Source organism: Branchiostoma belcheri, unplaced genomic scaffold (assembly GCF_001625305.1).
Source record: "Branchiostoma belcheri isolate BF01 breed outbred unplaced genomic scaffold, Haploidv18h27 scaffold37, whole genome shotgun sequence".
Lineage (NCBI taxonomy): Eukaryota > Metazoa > Chordata > Leptocardii > Amphioxiformes > Branchiostomatidae > Branchiostoma > Branchiostoma belcheri.
The window spans coordinates 2,130,681-2,145,822 of NW_017803987.1; the positions used below are offsets into that span (position 1 = coordinate 2,130,681).

The following is a 15,142-nucleotide window of genomic DNA, read 5'->3' on the forward strand; positions in this document are numbered from 1 at the left end:
AACTACGCTAAGCTGTGCTGCTGTGGGATTTGTGGGTGGATTTCAACCAACCTGACTGTCACAAAGGGTTTGGAGCAAGCTACAAATGTAATAATTAGCGTTTCGTGACACGGACAAATCCAGGCTTGTACCAGTTCTGTAGTCTGGATGTACTTTTCCGGGTCAGATCTGATGTTTAGATGTGTAGTGTTAGACATTCATGGACAAAATACACCTTATATCCGCCACGCCCAACTTTACACGCAGTCCTAGTGTTATCTTACCCTCAAATGTGAAATTATCGCTGCTACTTTTAAAGGCATCCAGTGCAGTTTTTAGGGCTTGAAACCCCAATTTTTCAAAGCCAATATTCTAGTCACTTATCTTCATACTGAGTTTAAACCACACTCTCCTCATGGAGCAAAAATACCCAAAATTTTGACGGAAAATGGTTACTGGAAGGGCCCTGGGCTGACTTTTAGGGTACCTCCCAGAAAATAAAGGACTCGTCTTTGGGCTTGTTTCTATTATTTTGAATTCCCAAAGTATGAAATACTGACTCAAATGTGCCAATGTGAAGCAGTATGCGTCAATATCACGAAGATTGCCTTATTCAGAATATTTCCATTTTTGCTGCCCTGAAATCGCATTGGATGCCTTTAAGGCAAGATAATAATTCTAACATTGAAGAAGATGAAAATCATCTAAAATTTGTGAGTCAAAATAATTCATTCTGCGGTAAGGAAGAAAAGCCCGCGCGAACGAACGTCGCAGACGACCTTACACGGGACAGGCAATTATCAAACCTCGCGTGGTCGCCTGCTGAACTGGAGTAGAATGCTGTAATGGCTGGTTAGATAATTATCGAAGTGGGGAGACGTGCTGACTGCAAATTATCCTGGTATACGTAGTGGCCTACTAGTATTACCGGTATCGAAGGTCCACTTTACACGCATATTTTCGCGACAGCGGTACTGGCGACAGCGGAAACGCTGTGTAAAAAGAAGTGACACCTGTTTGCGTGTGTGACTGTGTGTGTGTGTGACTGTGTGTGTGTGACTGTGTGTGTGTGACTGTGTGTGTATGACTGTTTGTGTGTGTGTGTGACTGTGTGTGTGTGTGTGTGTGTGTGTGTGTGTGTGTGTGTGTGTGTGTGTGTGTGTGTGTGTGTGACTGTGTGTGTGTGACTGTTTGTGTACCTCTGTGTGTGTATGTGTGAGTGTTGGGGGGAGGGAATAATTTTGCAGCCGTATATTAAAAAGAAGCTGTTGTTGCAGAGAGCCTAGAGAAGATATATGATCTGTATTTTATGCTGTTTCAGATGTATCTTATGTTTTGTAATTGTTTACAGTCACTCACGAGGATCAAATCCGTCGTATTTTCTTCTGTAACTCACAATCAGTCGTTTGAAAGGAATGTAAATGTTGTTTCCGCTTACACCAAAGCAAAAAAAAATTGCCGTAGCGAAGCCAGATTCCTGTGTGCAGGTGCATTGAGTAATCTGTCTAGATATGGCCTATATCAAATTGGCCAGGCTGTATCCATTTGCCACCCATTGCAAGATACCGGCCAGTACAAAAAAGAACGCCTTCAAAACGCCTAAAAAATACGCTAAAATAATATACGCTGAAGCCCAACCCTTGGTTGCAGAGTAGATCTTATAGAACTGGAGGTTTGGTGGTCTTCGGCTGTTTTCTGATTAGCCCATATGCCAGTTCTAAACGGGGGTAATTCAACCAGCCCGGCTATGTTGTCTATATGTAATCAGAAAATAGCACATAAAAGATCCCGAAGACCCCCAAAACCCCCAGTTTTTGGCATGCTGTGGGGGCTAAGTAGATCTGGCCTTCTCAAAATGCAACGCGGAAACCCACAAGCTAAAATAAAGCAGTTCAAAAGGCCCCAAGCATAGGCCACTATTTCCGAGAACGCCGCCCACAATATCCTATATTCCGAGAATTACGTACTTATCTTTAAACACGAGCGGCGCGGGGTTGTGCTTTATCCGTGTGTACAAATCCGACGGCTTGACTGACGGCTTTTAAGTCCTTCTTAATCTTTCTAAAAATAATTTCAAAGGATAGAAAAGTAGATAGCATGGCCTAGCCTCTACCAGGCTTCGGGAAGCGGCTAGCATAGAAAGAGTAGGCCAAATACTAGTAGATAGAGGATATGCCAGGGAGTAGATTTATGAGAACAGTTCAAATTTAAACTGTTCATATCATCGATATTTGGCGTCTATTGGAATTGGGCCAATTTCTATTCTTTCCAGCTGCTTCCCGAAGCCTGGTAGAGGCTACGCCGACTGTCTTTGGGGCGGCCCAACTCTGTAGGTGCTCGTAGTGAATTTTTTTGCACGAGGGGAGTTCAATTAGCCCACCGTGGGCTAACCAGACTCCTGCCGTGCAGAACTTCTATATACAGGTGCAAACTCCCACCGGGCGGCCAGTTGATCTGGGCGGGGGAAAACCACTACAGCTCCGAAGAGAGCCCGCCCGGACCACGATAGACTGGACATCGGGCTAGAAAATAGATGCATGGACCTAAAACTGCATTACGTTTGAAAAGCACATGTTTAGTAACTTAAAAAAAAAAAGTGGTTTGTTTTAATGGTAGGTAAGATTTACACTGGGTTAACAGCGCCTATTTTTGTAGCAGAAGTGAGGAAGTAAATGTCAAGAATATGTTTGATCATCTCTCATGCTCCAGCATTGGTGTCTGCACGTACGTGATAGACTTGCAGTTTGAGTTAATCTCGCTAGAAGGCACTCGTGTAGTAGTCTCTGGCGATTATTGTATCACTACGTATTTAGTCTGGAATAACTCATTAAAACGGTTGCCATGTATAAGAAAGTTTATTGTATCTGTATTACTGGTAAGACTTGACTCATGTATTGTGATGTGGAGACTAAATCTAACCTTAACCTCATTCCTTCGTATAATAACCTTACCTAGTACATGTACCTCTAGATCTAACCCTAATACAAAGTTACAAACCGAATTCTAACCCCAAATTCCTAGGCATGCTACCAACCCTAGAAATGTGTCGTTGTACTCTTAAGCGGACCAACTCCCCAGGCATGTTATCTGAACAACCTCCAGTTTAATTCCGGACTTCCAGTTTAATTCCGTACTAATTCCCATATCTCAGTAACCGTACATCTAGATGGAATTAAACTGGAAGTCCGGAATTAAATAGGAGGCTGTCCCTGCCTATCAATTGGCCAATATTGTCTGTCCAGCCGCTTCCCGAAGCCTGGTAGAGGCTAGAAAATTGTCCTCACAGCAGAAATTTCTTAATCTACACTCTAGAAAATGGTGCATCTCCTGTGACGCCTGATCCTCCTCTTTCTCTTGGTCTCGGCAAATAGCGTCGCCATGATGGCCTCGTCGAACACGTTCTTGACGCCCTTCTGTGTGAGTGCCGAGCACTCCGCGTACGCCACCGCGCCAGTCTCCTTGGCCAGCTTCTGCCCCTGGGCGGCGGTGACGGGCCGCTGGCCGGTCTGCTGCAGTTCCTCCAAAGTCCGCTGGTCGTCGCGCAGGTCAGTCTGTAACCCGTGCCAATAGAGAGAGGGAAAACTTCAGTTGTGAAAAGTTAGACCCTTGGAGGTATGTCGATTAATCGAGAATCAACATTAAGATTAAAACGGTGAAGAAAAATCTCGAGAGGACTTTTCCCGCAATATTACTGAATGGATGAAGGAAGGACTGAAGGAAGGATGAAAGGAAGGAAGGAAGAAAGGACGGAACGAAGGAAGGAAGGAACGATGGAAGGATGGAGGGGAGGAAGGAAAGGGAGGAAGGCAGGAAGGAAGGAAAGGAGGAAGGAAAGGAAAGAAAGGAGGAAGGAAGGGATGGAAGGAGGGGAGGAGGGGAGGAAGGAAGGGAGGAAGGAAAGGAAGGAAAGGAAGAAGGGAATGAGGGAAGGAAGGAACGGAAGAAGGAAGGAAACAAAGAAGGAAGGAGGGGAGGAAGGAAAGGAAAGAAAGAAAGGAGGAAGGAACGAAGGAAGGAAGGGAGGGAGGATGGAAGGAACGAACGAACGAAGGAATGAAGGAACGAACGAACAAATGAAGGAAGGAACTAAGGAAGAAACGAACGAACGAAGGAATGAAGGAATAAATGAAGGAAAGGAAGGAAGGGCTGGTATCCATTTTGGCCAAACCTAAGAGAACTAAGTTCTCGCACCTGAGTTCCCACCAACACGATGGGCGTGTACGGCTCGTAGTGACGTAACTCTGGGATCCACTTCTCCCGCACGTTCGCAAAGGATGCCGGGTTAACCACCGAGTAACACACCAGGAACACTGACGTCATCGGGTACGCCAACGGCCGCAAACGGTCATAATCCTCCTGTCGGGTTTAAATAGAAATGTTATAATCTAATTTTTTGTGTGTGATTGTAATTTACTTCCACTCTACAACATATTTGTGCAATTATCCTGCATTTCTGATATTTATGGTTGGTGCTAAAACAGTCCACACAAGGCACACTATATTTCTAACATCACAAAATATCAGAATGGAAACAAACATGGCTGACAACAATGTTTCCAAATTTGCTATATTATTAAGATCGTTTTCAGATTATCATATCACAAGTTTTACCTGGCCAGCGGTGTCGAACAGTCCCAGGTTGTACGGTGTACCGCCCACCATTATGCTTACTGTAAAGAAAGGGTTAAAGAGTTAAAAACACAGCCTTCTGTCGAAGGTAATAATAAAACCGTCTGTTTTAGTGAAACCGAAGCTATTCCACCTTTCACACTTCCCATAGCGATTTGCTACATGGCCACCGTAGTTTATATGTATTTATCTATTTTGTTACCTCCGTGAAATGTCATGGAGGTTACATTTCTCAGTTGCATCTGTCCGTCTGTCTGTCCATTTGTCAACAAGATAACTCATGAACGCCTGGATGGATTGGTGCGTTGGTAGGGAGTGGCAAAATCTGGAAATTATTAGATTTAATAATAGACATACTGTATCTATCACATTGTTATTGTTGCCATACATTGTACCATGTAAAACTATCAAGCAATAAAGTTCATTCATTCTTTTATTTTAATTGCATATCATTACTTTACAGTGAAGTCCTGTATAATATATACTACACATGGCATATATTACGTATAACATTACATAACATTACATATGAAAACCATCTAGATAAGCACACACGGTCGACCCTTGGGTTCAAATCAACAAATCTTATTCAAAATCTTAATTTGTTTTTCCTGCATGTAATGCATATAATGATTGCTCTATTAGTATAATTAATAGATAACTCACAGCACACTAACATAGCCATTTGGCTACCAACTCTATTTGTTACGGAGTTAGACAGCAGGGAGAAGGCTAAATGCATTTGGTTTTACGACACTGCCGTAAACCTACGGAACCTTGTAGCAAAGGATTATGGGTAGAATGAAAAGGATGACTGTATGATGATCTATTGGGTGTTTACTCTCTATGTGTCGCAGATACTTAGCTTATCTATAAGAAAAACGCCGCCGTACTTTCACACATTAGTTACAAGGCCGTAAGAGCTCCGTAACCTAATTTGTATCGACCCCACATCGTGCGAAGATTGAACAAATTGATGGAATCACTTTGAAAATACCAGATTGTATTTCCAACAAAACGTTGTCGAGGAAAAGCGGATATGAGTGGGATTATCTTAGTTTTTTCCTTTTCATTTTTGCTTGTAACGTAATATCATAGATCTATAGCTATATCTGTTCTTGACATTACTAAGAAACGAGAAGAAACCGAATTTACTTGATTGTAGCTACTTGACGATGTATATGTAACGTTATCTATATTCCATCCTTTTTTGTGACCTGTACTTAACCCAGTGGGTATGTGTGTACAATAAAGGTCTTCATTCATTCATTCATATAAGAACAAGGATAACGGCCACGGTTACTACTTTCAAATCTAAGCAACCGCCAACATTCGCCGTATGATTTTGATGTAGAATTTCAAGCAGTCTAAAAATAAAACAATCACCGAAAAGGCTCTTTTAAGAAAGCCTTTCTCGTAACAACACGTTCAAGTTTGCACCGTAACGAAATATACACGAGTATGCCAAAGAATCACTGACGAAAAGTAGTGGATATGCTACTTGAAACGTCTGACATTTCAAAATCTATCCAGTTGCTTGAGTAACAATTCCTTGTGTATCTCATTATCTGGATGTATGTCTAACCTTCATCGAGTATATCAAAATTTAAGTGAGTTTACGTCAATCGTACGATTATTGATATGATATGAATCTTTATTGCATGTTCTTGCCCAGATGGGCTAAATGCACAAGGGGATATGCAGTATGCAAAAACATGAGTATTTCATACTGGAACGCTATATTCTAATGCAAAGTGCTAGTATCTATACATATAATATATATATACAATATAACAATACTATACACTACCTATCATCTACTGTTAGTTGCCCTTTCTTCTCTCTTTTTGAAACATTTGGAAACATAATTACATAGTTTGTCTACTGTACATTCGTTCTTGCATGACATCAAGTGTTTAAACATGTCCTATTGCAAGAAGAACAGTTGAGATCCTACCTGCATAGTTGTCGAAGACTGTAGGTACGTAGACTGTTGGGAACTGCCCTGTTGCGTAGCACATCAGTAGGCAAGTCTTTCCAACCGCTCCGTCCCCTACAACCACACATTTCAACGTCTCTATATTAGCCATACTCCCCATGGCAAGATTTGATTAACGTTTACCAAAACAATTAACCCAAATTTGTTTTTTAAGTCGAAAAAACAGCTTCGAGTCTTGTTGGGTTCATCTGCTAGTAAGAAAATTACGCGCCAGTATTTATATTACAGTTCTTAATTTAAACATGACATCAGAAATAATTGGCCAATCAGGGAGCCGGCCTTGAAAGCCGTCTGACCAATAGGAGCGCGATTCCTAAAATAACATCCGTGACGTCAGCTATATAGGTACCTGGTGTGTTGGACACCGCCAAACAAACCCGGAAGCAAGGCTGATCACAGTATTACGGCATAGGTGAGTTCTGTTTTATATTCCCACGATCTCTGGCGCAAATTTACGTTAGTTTTTACACAGATAGAGGGTTTGAGATGACCTACTTAACTCACAATCTGTTACGGTAAGGTCCTGTCGACTGTTCGGGAAAACATTTACCGTGAGTTTCATACCGTGTCAGATACAAAATACTATACAAAATGTCAGCTTAGGTTTCACACAATCACAATTGACAATATTATAGTCAACAGGCATGCCCCGGCATGTATTTGTAGTAAGAGGTTAGTTAGATGCTCTTGGTAATAGATATGAGCAAAGGTACATTGTACGATGTGTTACGTAGCTATGATGCAACCCATAGACCAAGGGGCGTTACGTTAGATGTAAACTAGGCCGGGCAAGTACCAGACTTGTTTAAGTGCTCTTTAATTAAGTCAATCTTTACTATCTGTGACAAGCTTGCCAGTTTTAGTAATAGGATATATGCACATGAGTGTTCAACAATGTAGACTGCAGTGCAGTATACTAGTACATACATTTACCTTTTTGTTAAGTCCGACGATTCAGTCGTGCTATATTCAAGCGGAAGAATCTATTTGTGTAATTGCTTTTTAACGTTATAGTGCATACCGATTGTTATTTGTAACACATATACTAACAAGAGGAATTGTAAAGATAGCATCTATATTAATTATATTCAATGGGCGAAACTATCTAACGTTAACACAGTAATACAAACATACTAGGTGCTTAGGTGTATGGTAGGTTTTGTAGCCTCCACAGCATGCCAAAAACTGGGGGGTTTGGGGGTCTTCGGGGTCTTTTGGAGCTTTTATGTGCTATTTTCTGATTGCATATAGACAACACAGCCGGCCTGGTTGAATTTCCCCATTTTTTGCTAATAAGAAAACAGTCGAAGATCACCAAACCCCCAGTTCTATAAGCCGGCTACGTAGGCTATAGGTTTTCATGGTTCGCTGCACACCGTTTTCAAAACAAGCTATTGTGTCCTCCAGCTCCGATGACTCAGGGCCCATATTAGCCGCTGACATATTAAAGCTCTGTCATAACAAGCCACGTTACAAACAACAACCAAGAGCTCCTGGGTTCGAGTCCTGACATGCCACCGATCTTGTGCCCTTGGGAAAGGCACTTTACACGACATTAGGAATTTATCTGTATTTATAATAATACTTAGGTGCTTAATGAAGTTGGGAAACATTGATGTTGTCAGTGTATAATTTGTGTTAATTAAGTTCAACTCTCTCACTGTTGTACAGTCGACATTCTACTACGAAATAGTGTTCATTTTCTCTTCTGTTTTTGTTTGTTTGTTTGTTTGTTTCGCATAACCGGTAAACCGCCTTAGGCGTAACACACCAGTTTTGTACATGTACAAGCTGCGAAAGACCGGACTGTAAGGTTTGAACCACTCACACCGGGAAGGTCCCCTACTCTTGTTTATAAGTGCGGTGGGTTTTTTAACGTGCGTGGGGTGTGGCTTTCCCCAAACACGGGACCTCCATTCAACGTCCAATCCGAGGGACGTCCCTAACCGAAGCTAGGTACTCATTTCCACCTGAGTGAAGTGAGGAAAGTCGTGTAAAGTGCCTTTCCCAAGGACACAAGATCGGTGACATGGACAGGATAATATACTTAATGTTTGATATACTGTTGTACCAGAGAAATTTCTAATGGTATTAAACACTGTTTACCTCAGACGTACAAACAGCTATAGCGGCGACATGCAGTTCGGAAGTGAGTTCGTGTATCTTCGGAATCACTCGGAAGAGAGCGAGGAGTCGGTGGACGAGGCCGAAGAAGTCCGAGCGTTCTCGAAGCGTCGGGGCAGCGGTAGGGATGATGGGAAGGTAAGAATTTCATAGCCTCGCATACCAGGCTTCGGGAAGTGACCGGCAAGAGTAGAAATTGGCCAAATAGACAGATGATATGTCAGGGGAGTTGGTCTGCACCAGCAAACTGTTCTATTAGGCCTAGAAAAATGTTGTGTTTCATGTTTTCCGACCGACTCTAGAAAAACTGCCGACCCTTATCTTTTTTGTGTGGACTCCTGCAAGGGATATATCAATTTTTCGAGCTGATCGACCTTTTCTAGCTCCATGACCTGACACCTGAGTGATGAAACGTTGTACAATCGGTTTTCCAACATTGACACACAAGATTTCCTTTGTTAAACTGTGTTGTATAAGTTGGATCACTTAAGATATCGTCAATGTAAAAAAGAAAAAGAAAAAAAGACAAAGAAAGTCCGTACCTACCGACCCTAATTTTTTCAGGACTGAAACAGGAAACACATTTCTTCCCGAGGCCTTATATTAGTGTGGACGAACTCCCCCTGGCAATATTATGTATTTGGCCAATTTCTACTCTTTCCACCGCTTTCCGAAGCCTGGTAGAGGCTAAGAAACGTTCTCGTACGTGAATATTAACGAAACATTATGACCCTATTTCAAATACTGTATAGGTGTATACTTGACCAATAATCTGAATATGTGGGAAAATCTCGCATAACTGTAAACTTATGCCTCTAAATATCTTTTCGGTGTGCAGACATGCATGTTGGACATCTTGGACACGGCCGGACAGGAGGAGTTTTCCGCCATGAGAGACCAGGTACCCCCCTTCCCCCGCACCCCTCCTCCTTCTTTTGTAGAAAGTAATTTATCAAGAACTATACTCCATGCGTATCCAGAACCGTGCTTGGGGCAAGTCTACGTTCTTGGATATGGAGAATATCCAGAATCTCAACCATGTTCCACACAGGCACATATATAAAGATATAGATAGGCGCGGTTCTGGATTCAATAGGCAGTATTCGGTTCGAGATGCGATTTTGACATTCAAGTCTATAAAGATTTAATAGGCAATTCCTCTAATCGAACATTATGTATGTATGTATGTATGTATGACAGTGTGTGTATGTGAGTGTACGTGTGTGTGTGTGTGTGTGTGTGTGTGTGTGTGTGTGTGTGTGTGTGTGTGTGTGTGTGTGTGTGTGTGTGTGTGTGTGTGTGTGTGTGTGTGTGTGTGTGTGTGTGTGTCAGTGAGTGTGTGTGAGTGTGTATGTGTGTGTGTGCGTGCGTGCGTTCGTGCGTGCGTGCGTGTGTGTTGATGAAAAAAATAAATTTTCGTCAGAAGTTGTCGATCTTCTAGCCTTTGTAAATTATCATTTTTTTTTATTTATGTGTGTTTGACTTGTCTTGTGTCCCTGTCTCCGTTCTGTAGTACATGCGCACTGGGAACGCCTTTATCCTGATATTTGACGTGACGTCACGCGGCAGTCTGGACCAGGCCGGGTCTATCTACCAATGGCTGCTCAGGATCAAGGGTGCAGATCACGTGCCGGCGGTAGGGGGAGCTTGCTTCTGTCTCTAAGAACTTCAAAAAAATGTAACGGGAGGGGTCCTAATTCCGACCTATGTTCCATGCAAACGCACGTACCTTTGGTAATAGTTTATTTGACCAAAAACTCGCGCAACATGAGCTATAATATCGACAGATAAAGATCACAACAATAAAAGCTGTACAGCTGTGTATTTCACTTCAGTGTAGCGCCTTGCACATAAGCGTAATGGTTCACGAAACTTACGGCAGTTTTTGGTCATTTTGCCGGTGGAACTGAAGAGCTAGGGGAATTTCCCCGGTATAATGAACTTGTAAATACTATAAATAGCGTCTGTCTTCTCTGTTACGACCAGTGGGAGATTATCTCTGTAATTAGCTGAAACTGTATCGAGATCACTTTGGGATCACTATCCTCTTCATGTTCTGTGCAGGTTTTGTGTGGGAATAAGGTCGACTTGTCCGCCAGCCGTCAGGTCACTTCCGAGGAAGGTCGGCAGGTGGCGCTGCAGCACGGCCTGCCGTATCTGGAGACGTCCGCCAAGACGGGGCAGAACGTGGAGGAAGCTTTCCACGAGGTCATCCGGCAGACTCCGAGGGATGGCAAGAACTACAAGGTTAGTGTGGGGAGTCCACAGTCAAATTTGTTACCTCTATGAAAAAACGAAGGTATTGTTTTCGTCTGTCTACTGTGCAGAAAAATTTATAGACTGGTGACATTAGCATAATAGTTCATCTGTGTCGGTATACTTCATTATGACAAAAAGAGCTAAACGTTCTTGCCAACACTGAGTAAATTGGCGGTGTACATTCAGGTCAACCGTCCAACACTGAACAGAGACGGGGGGCGACACAGGTTATCTGACACATACGAGCCTCTGCTGCGATCACGTGTTTCCGACGCCACGTCCCGGAAGCTGCAGTAGAAGGGTCTATTCCGTGAACAAGGCTGACGGAGTCGGCCGAAAATTTGGGTAAGTCCCAATTTAGTCAGTGTTGGCAAGAACGTTTAGTCCTTTTTGTCATAAGACTGGTGACATGGTCATGTTTTTGTTTTGGTCAGCTTGCCATGCTAGGCGCAGGGGGTGTCGGGAAGTCCAGCCTGTGTGTGCGCTTTGTGCAAGGAGACTTTATTGAAGACTACGACCCGACTATCGAGGACTCCTACCGCAAACTGATCACGGTAGACGACATTCCTCAGGACAAACTGCAGAAGAAAGATGGCAAGGCTAAACCGAAGAAAAAAGGTCGGTAGTTGTACATACTGCACCTGAGCGAAACCCAGTTTTCGTTAAATGTTGGGTCGAAGGTAGTTTTCGCCCTATGGGAATTTCTGTAGTTAAGGACACTAAGGTGACTAGCTTACTTCGACGTGGTAAAAATCATAGTAGGATGTACAAGCATTATTCGTGATACACTTAAATCGGTCTCCTGACCGCTTTTCATTGCCGTCATGGCATCAAGTTCAGGGTCAGGCAGAATATAACAAGAGGCAGGTTAGATGTTAGAAGTCCTAGAAATCCATGAACAGATACAGGAATGTTTGCAATCTATGTTTTCTTTTTCTGAGTATGAGCACCTGCCTATTTTTGTGTCTTTATCAAACCTTTCCATGTAGAAAACTAGAAGGAGAGACAAAACAATACTCACTCACATACAAAATGCTGATTGTTGTAGGAAAAAAGCCCCGTTCGCTGCCAGCTGCAAGGCCGAAGATGAGGAGTAAGAAGAAAACCTCCTCCTCTGGAGCTCTGGGGTTGTTCGGGCGTCTGTTGGGGCGGGGTTCCGCGAGGGACAGCAGCGACAGCAGCGAGGAGGAACAGCAACAGCAGCAGCAGTGGAACAATGACAGCAGTGACAGCTCTGATAGCGAGGAGGAACAGCTGCAGCTGGAGAACAGCCTGGCAGAGCAGGAGAGCGGAGCTGCCAACCGGGAGAAGAAGATGGTGAAACGCAAGAAGGTTAGACGACATAGGATTATTTTACAGAGAATATTTAATGTTAATGCTGTATAACTTCTTTGGGATTGTTTTTTTTTTCTGTCTCACTCTCCATATTACTGACGCCATCATAGTACGACACATAATGCCGTAGTGCGACACCGACGCCACAGTAGTGCGACACCGACGCCACAGTAGTGCGACACTGACGCCACAGTAGTGCGACACCGACGCCAGTGTAGTGCGACACTGACGCCACAGTAGTAGGATTATTTTACAGAGAATATTTAATGTTAATGCTGTATAACTTCTTTGGGATTGTTTTTTTTTTCTGTCTCACTCTCCATATTACTGACGCCATCATAGTACGACACATAATGCCGTAGTGCGACACCGACGCCACAGTAGTGCGACACCGACGCCACAGTAGTGTGACACCGACGCCACAGTAGTGCGACACCGACGCCACAGTAGTGTGACACCGACGCCACAGTAGTGCGACACTGACGCCACAGTAGTGTGACACCGACGCCACAGTAGTGCGACACTGACGCCGTAGTGCCACATTCCCTACTTATAAAAATAAACATCTGACAAACCGATTGATATCTAATTTGACCAGGCTGACGGCAATGTGGTGTTGCTGAGCCTCAGCTGTCTGGAGAACGAGACTACAGTTATGCCAAGAGCGCCACCTAGTTGTGCTGAGTGTACTGCAGTCTTGTCGAACCTGTCAAAAATCATCAACGGTGAAAACGGACAGCCCGGCGGATGGCATTGGTGAGTAGGATCAGTAAAATACATATCCTTGTTACTCTGCCTTTCTCTCTCTCCCTCCTCCCCTCTTTATCTATGTGTGTGTGTGTGTGTGTGTGTGTGTGTGTGTGTGGGTGTGTGGGTGTGTGTGTTTGTGTGTGTGTGCGCGCGGTAGCCTCTACCAGGCTTGGGGAGGCGGCTGTGCGGCGAAATGTTCTCTCAACGGACAAACTCCCTTGGCATGCTTATCTCTCTATTTGGCCGCTTTCTACTCTTTCCAGCCGCCTCCCCAAGCCTGGTAGAGGCTACATGTATGTGTGCGGATGTAATCAACTATATATATGTCCACATTGATTACTGTTCGTCTTTCTGTTTCATTTTTTCAGCCACTTTTGCAACACGACAAATGATGGAATCGAGGAAAAAGACGTAAGTGACGTGAGCATTCTTGTGTTGTATGCATATAAACATATTTCTACGATTTTATATCTTTACGACTTTACAAATTTTACGACTTTACGACTTTACAAATTTTACTTCTACTTTATCACCATAACCTGTACTTGGCTTTTAAGATCATGAAAGTACAACAAGGGACTTTCATTTATTCATTCTTTCTTTCATTATTCATTCATTCGTTTGTTCATTCATTCATCCATCCATTCATTTATTCACTCACTCCTCCATTCATTCATTCATTCATTCAATCCATCCATCCTTCTTTTTTTTCATTTATTTATTTATTTATTTATTAACTCCGGGGAAGGAGATATCCTTCCGCGAAGAGGTTTTACTATTGTTCGAAACATTTCTGTCAGCAGCTGTTTCTCGCGATCGGCTGGACGGATTTGTCTGTGGTTCGGTATACGTATTGCTGTTGGGCTGCAGATGATGCAGAACGTTTTTGTTTAATTGCATATGTGTTTATGGGCGTGGAAATAAAAGGTTTTTAAGTGCTCCGGACACCCCCGCCATGCTGAAAATGGAATTTACCATGTTGTTAAGGAATGGGGAGGTTTCAGTTTTGGGTCTTACCATTCAAAAGGGGTCAAACAGAGGGGTGTCTGGTTCCGATAAAAACGTTGGGTGACGGCGCAGCAATGACGGCGCGGGATGACGGCGGGGGTAATGGCGCGGGTGACGCTGAACGCTGGGTGCAAGCCGAGTCAGCGCTAGATCTTCGTGTCGCGGCATTTATTTCCAGAAATACGGCGATACACGTCAATTTATTTCAAGTACGGCGCGTAGCTAGCATGGCAGCAGCCAGCAGAAGCGGTGGGCGGGCGGTATGCAAATCTTGCATGACGTATCCGCGTTACGCGTCTCTGATTGGTTGTTCGCTTCAGCTGAGATCGCCGGGCGGCAACATGAAGGGCGCAGGGACGCGATTTTTCTGTTTGAAAATATGCACTAAACGCTGTTTTCCAGAACTGCATAGCCACATCTAGTGAAAAAGTGCACAATTAATATAAATTTGGGGGGAAATATTTGTTTCTTTGTCGATTTATGGTGTCGATTTATGGAACCCGGAAGTGCAGCCGAGACCAGCGCGCAGCGTAGACCAGCGTGGCAGTTTGACGTGTACGATCAAAACATAAACAAAACTCCCGCTGAAGAAGGGAAATTATCCTGTATGTATGCATTTCAGATCCCAGTGACTATGTTTACGATGGGAATAATTGTGGATACGCACGATGCGCACGATAAGCCTCAGAAATTTATGTCGCAAGTGGGGCATTCTATAGGCTTGCACGGCCAATGTCTGGCACGCTACGCGGCGTACGTACACAGCCAGCGATTCAGTGTCTTAAAATATTTTTTAACATCAGTATAACAATATTTTTAAGCATATGTGATCAAATTTCTGTAAAAAAAATTTGCACAATTGTAAACATAAAACATGAATAGATCGCTGCTATACTGGGCGTACCATTTCGTGTACATGGCCGGCTGCCCGGCGCAAAATACTGTCCCGATTTTTCTCAGTAGAAAACCAGAATAAATCACGCACCCGTAATTTGGCTTCGACCCAGAGCTCCTACTTCAGAGTTGAAACCTCAAAAATGTAACTTTATAGAGCATGGA

The 15,142-nt window shown here is 43.4% G+C and overlaps 2 protein-coding genes across 2 annotated transcripts in view; one reads left to right on the forward strand and one right to left on the reverse strand.

Annotated features, from left to right (window-relative positions):
- Positions 1-3,223: 3,223 nt before the first annotated feature.
- Positions 3,224-6,698, reverse strand: LOC109476405 (cdc42 homolog). Its single transcript, XM_019777341.1, has 4 exons — positions 6,566-6,698; positions 4,591-4,649; positions 4,171-4,335; positions 3,224-3,530 (listed from the first exon to the last, which is right to left on the reverse strand). The coding sequence occupies exons 1-4, from the start codon at positions 6,696-6,698 to the stop codon at positions 3,288-3,290; spliced, it is 600 nt and encodes a 199-aa protein (XP_019632900.1). The 3' UTR covers positions 3,224-3,287.
- Positions 6,699-6,971: 273 nt separating this feature from the next.
- Positions 6,972-15,142, forward strand: part of LOC109476299 (circularly permutated Ras protein 1-like) — a 14,206-nt gene continuing 6,035 nt past the window's right edge. The window contains exons 1-9 of the mRNA XM_019777213.1: positions 6,972-7,019; positions 8,719-8,869; positions 9,570-9,632; positions 10,245-10,367; positions 10,796-10,978; positions 11,425-11,609; positions 12,043-12,322; positions 12,924-13,081; positions 13,444-13,486. Coding sequence (XP_019632772.1) covers positions 8,744-8,869; positions 9,570-9,632; positions 10,245-10,367; positions 10,796-10,978; positions 11,425-11,609; positions 12,043-12,322; positions 12,924-13,081; positions 13,444-13,486 — 1,161 coding nt within the window. The 5' untranslated portion in view covers positions 6,972-7,019; positions 8,719-8,743. The remainder of the gene's footprint in view (positions 7,020-8,718; positions 8,870-9,569; positions 9,633-10,244; positions 10,368-10,795; positions 10,979-11,424; positions 11,610-12,042; positions 12,323-12,923; positions 13,082-13,443; positions 13,487-15,142) is intronic.

Excerpts from the sequence above, each read along its gene's own strand:
- LOC109476405 (XM_019777341.1), bottom strand. The coding sequence starts at position 6,698 with ATGGCTAATATAGAGACGTTGAAATGTGTGGTTGTAGGGGACGGAGCG. Across the intron at positions 4,650-6,565 it reads AGTCTTCGACAACTATGCAG|TAAGCATAATGGTGGGCGGT; the intron begins GTAGGATCTCAA and ends CTTTCTTTACAG. Across the intron at positions 4,336-4,590 it reads TGTTCGACACCGCTGGCCAG|GAGGATTATGACCGTTTGCG; the intron begins GTAAAACTTGTG and ends TAAACCCGACAG.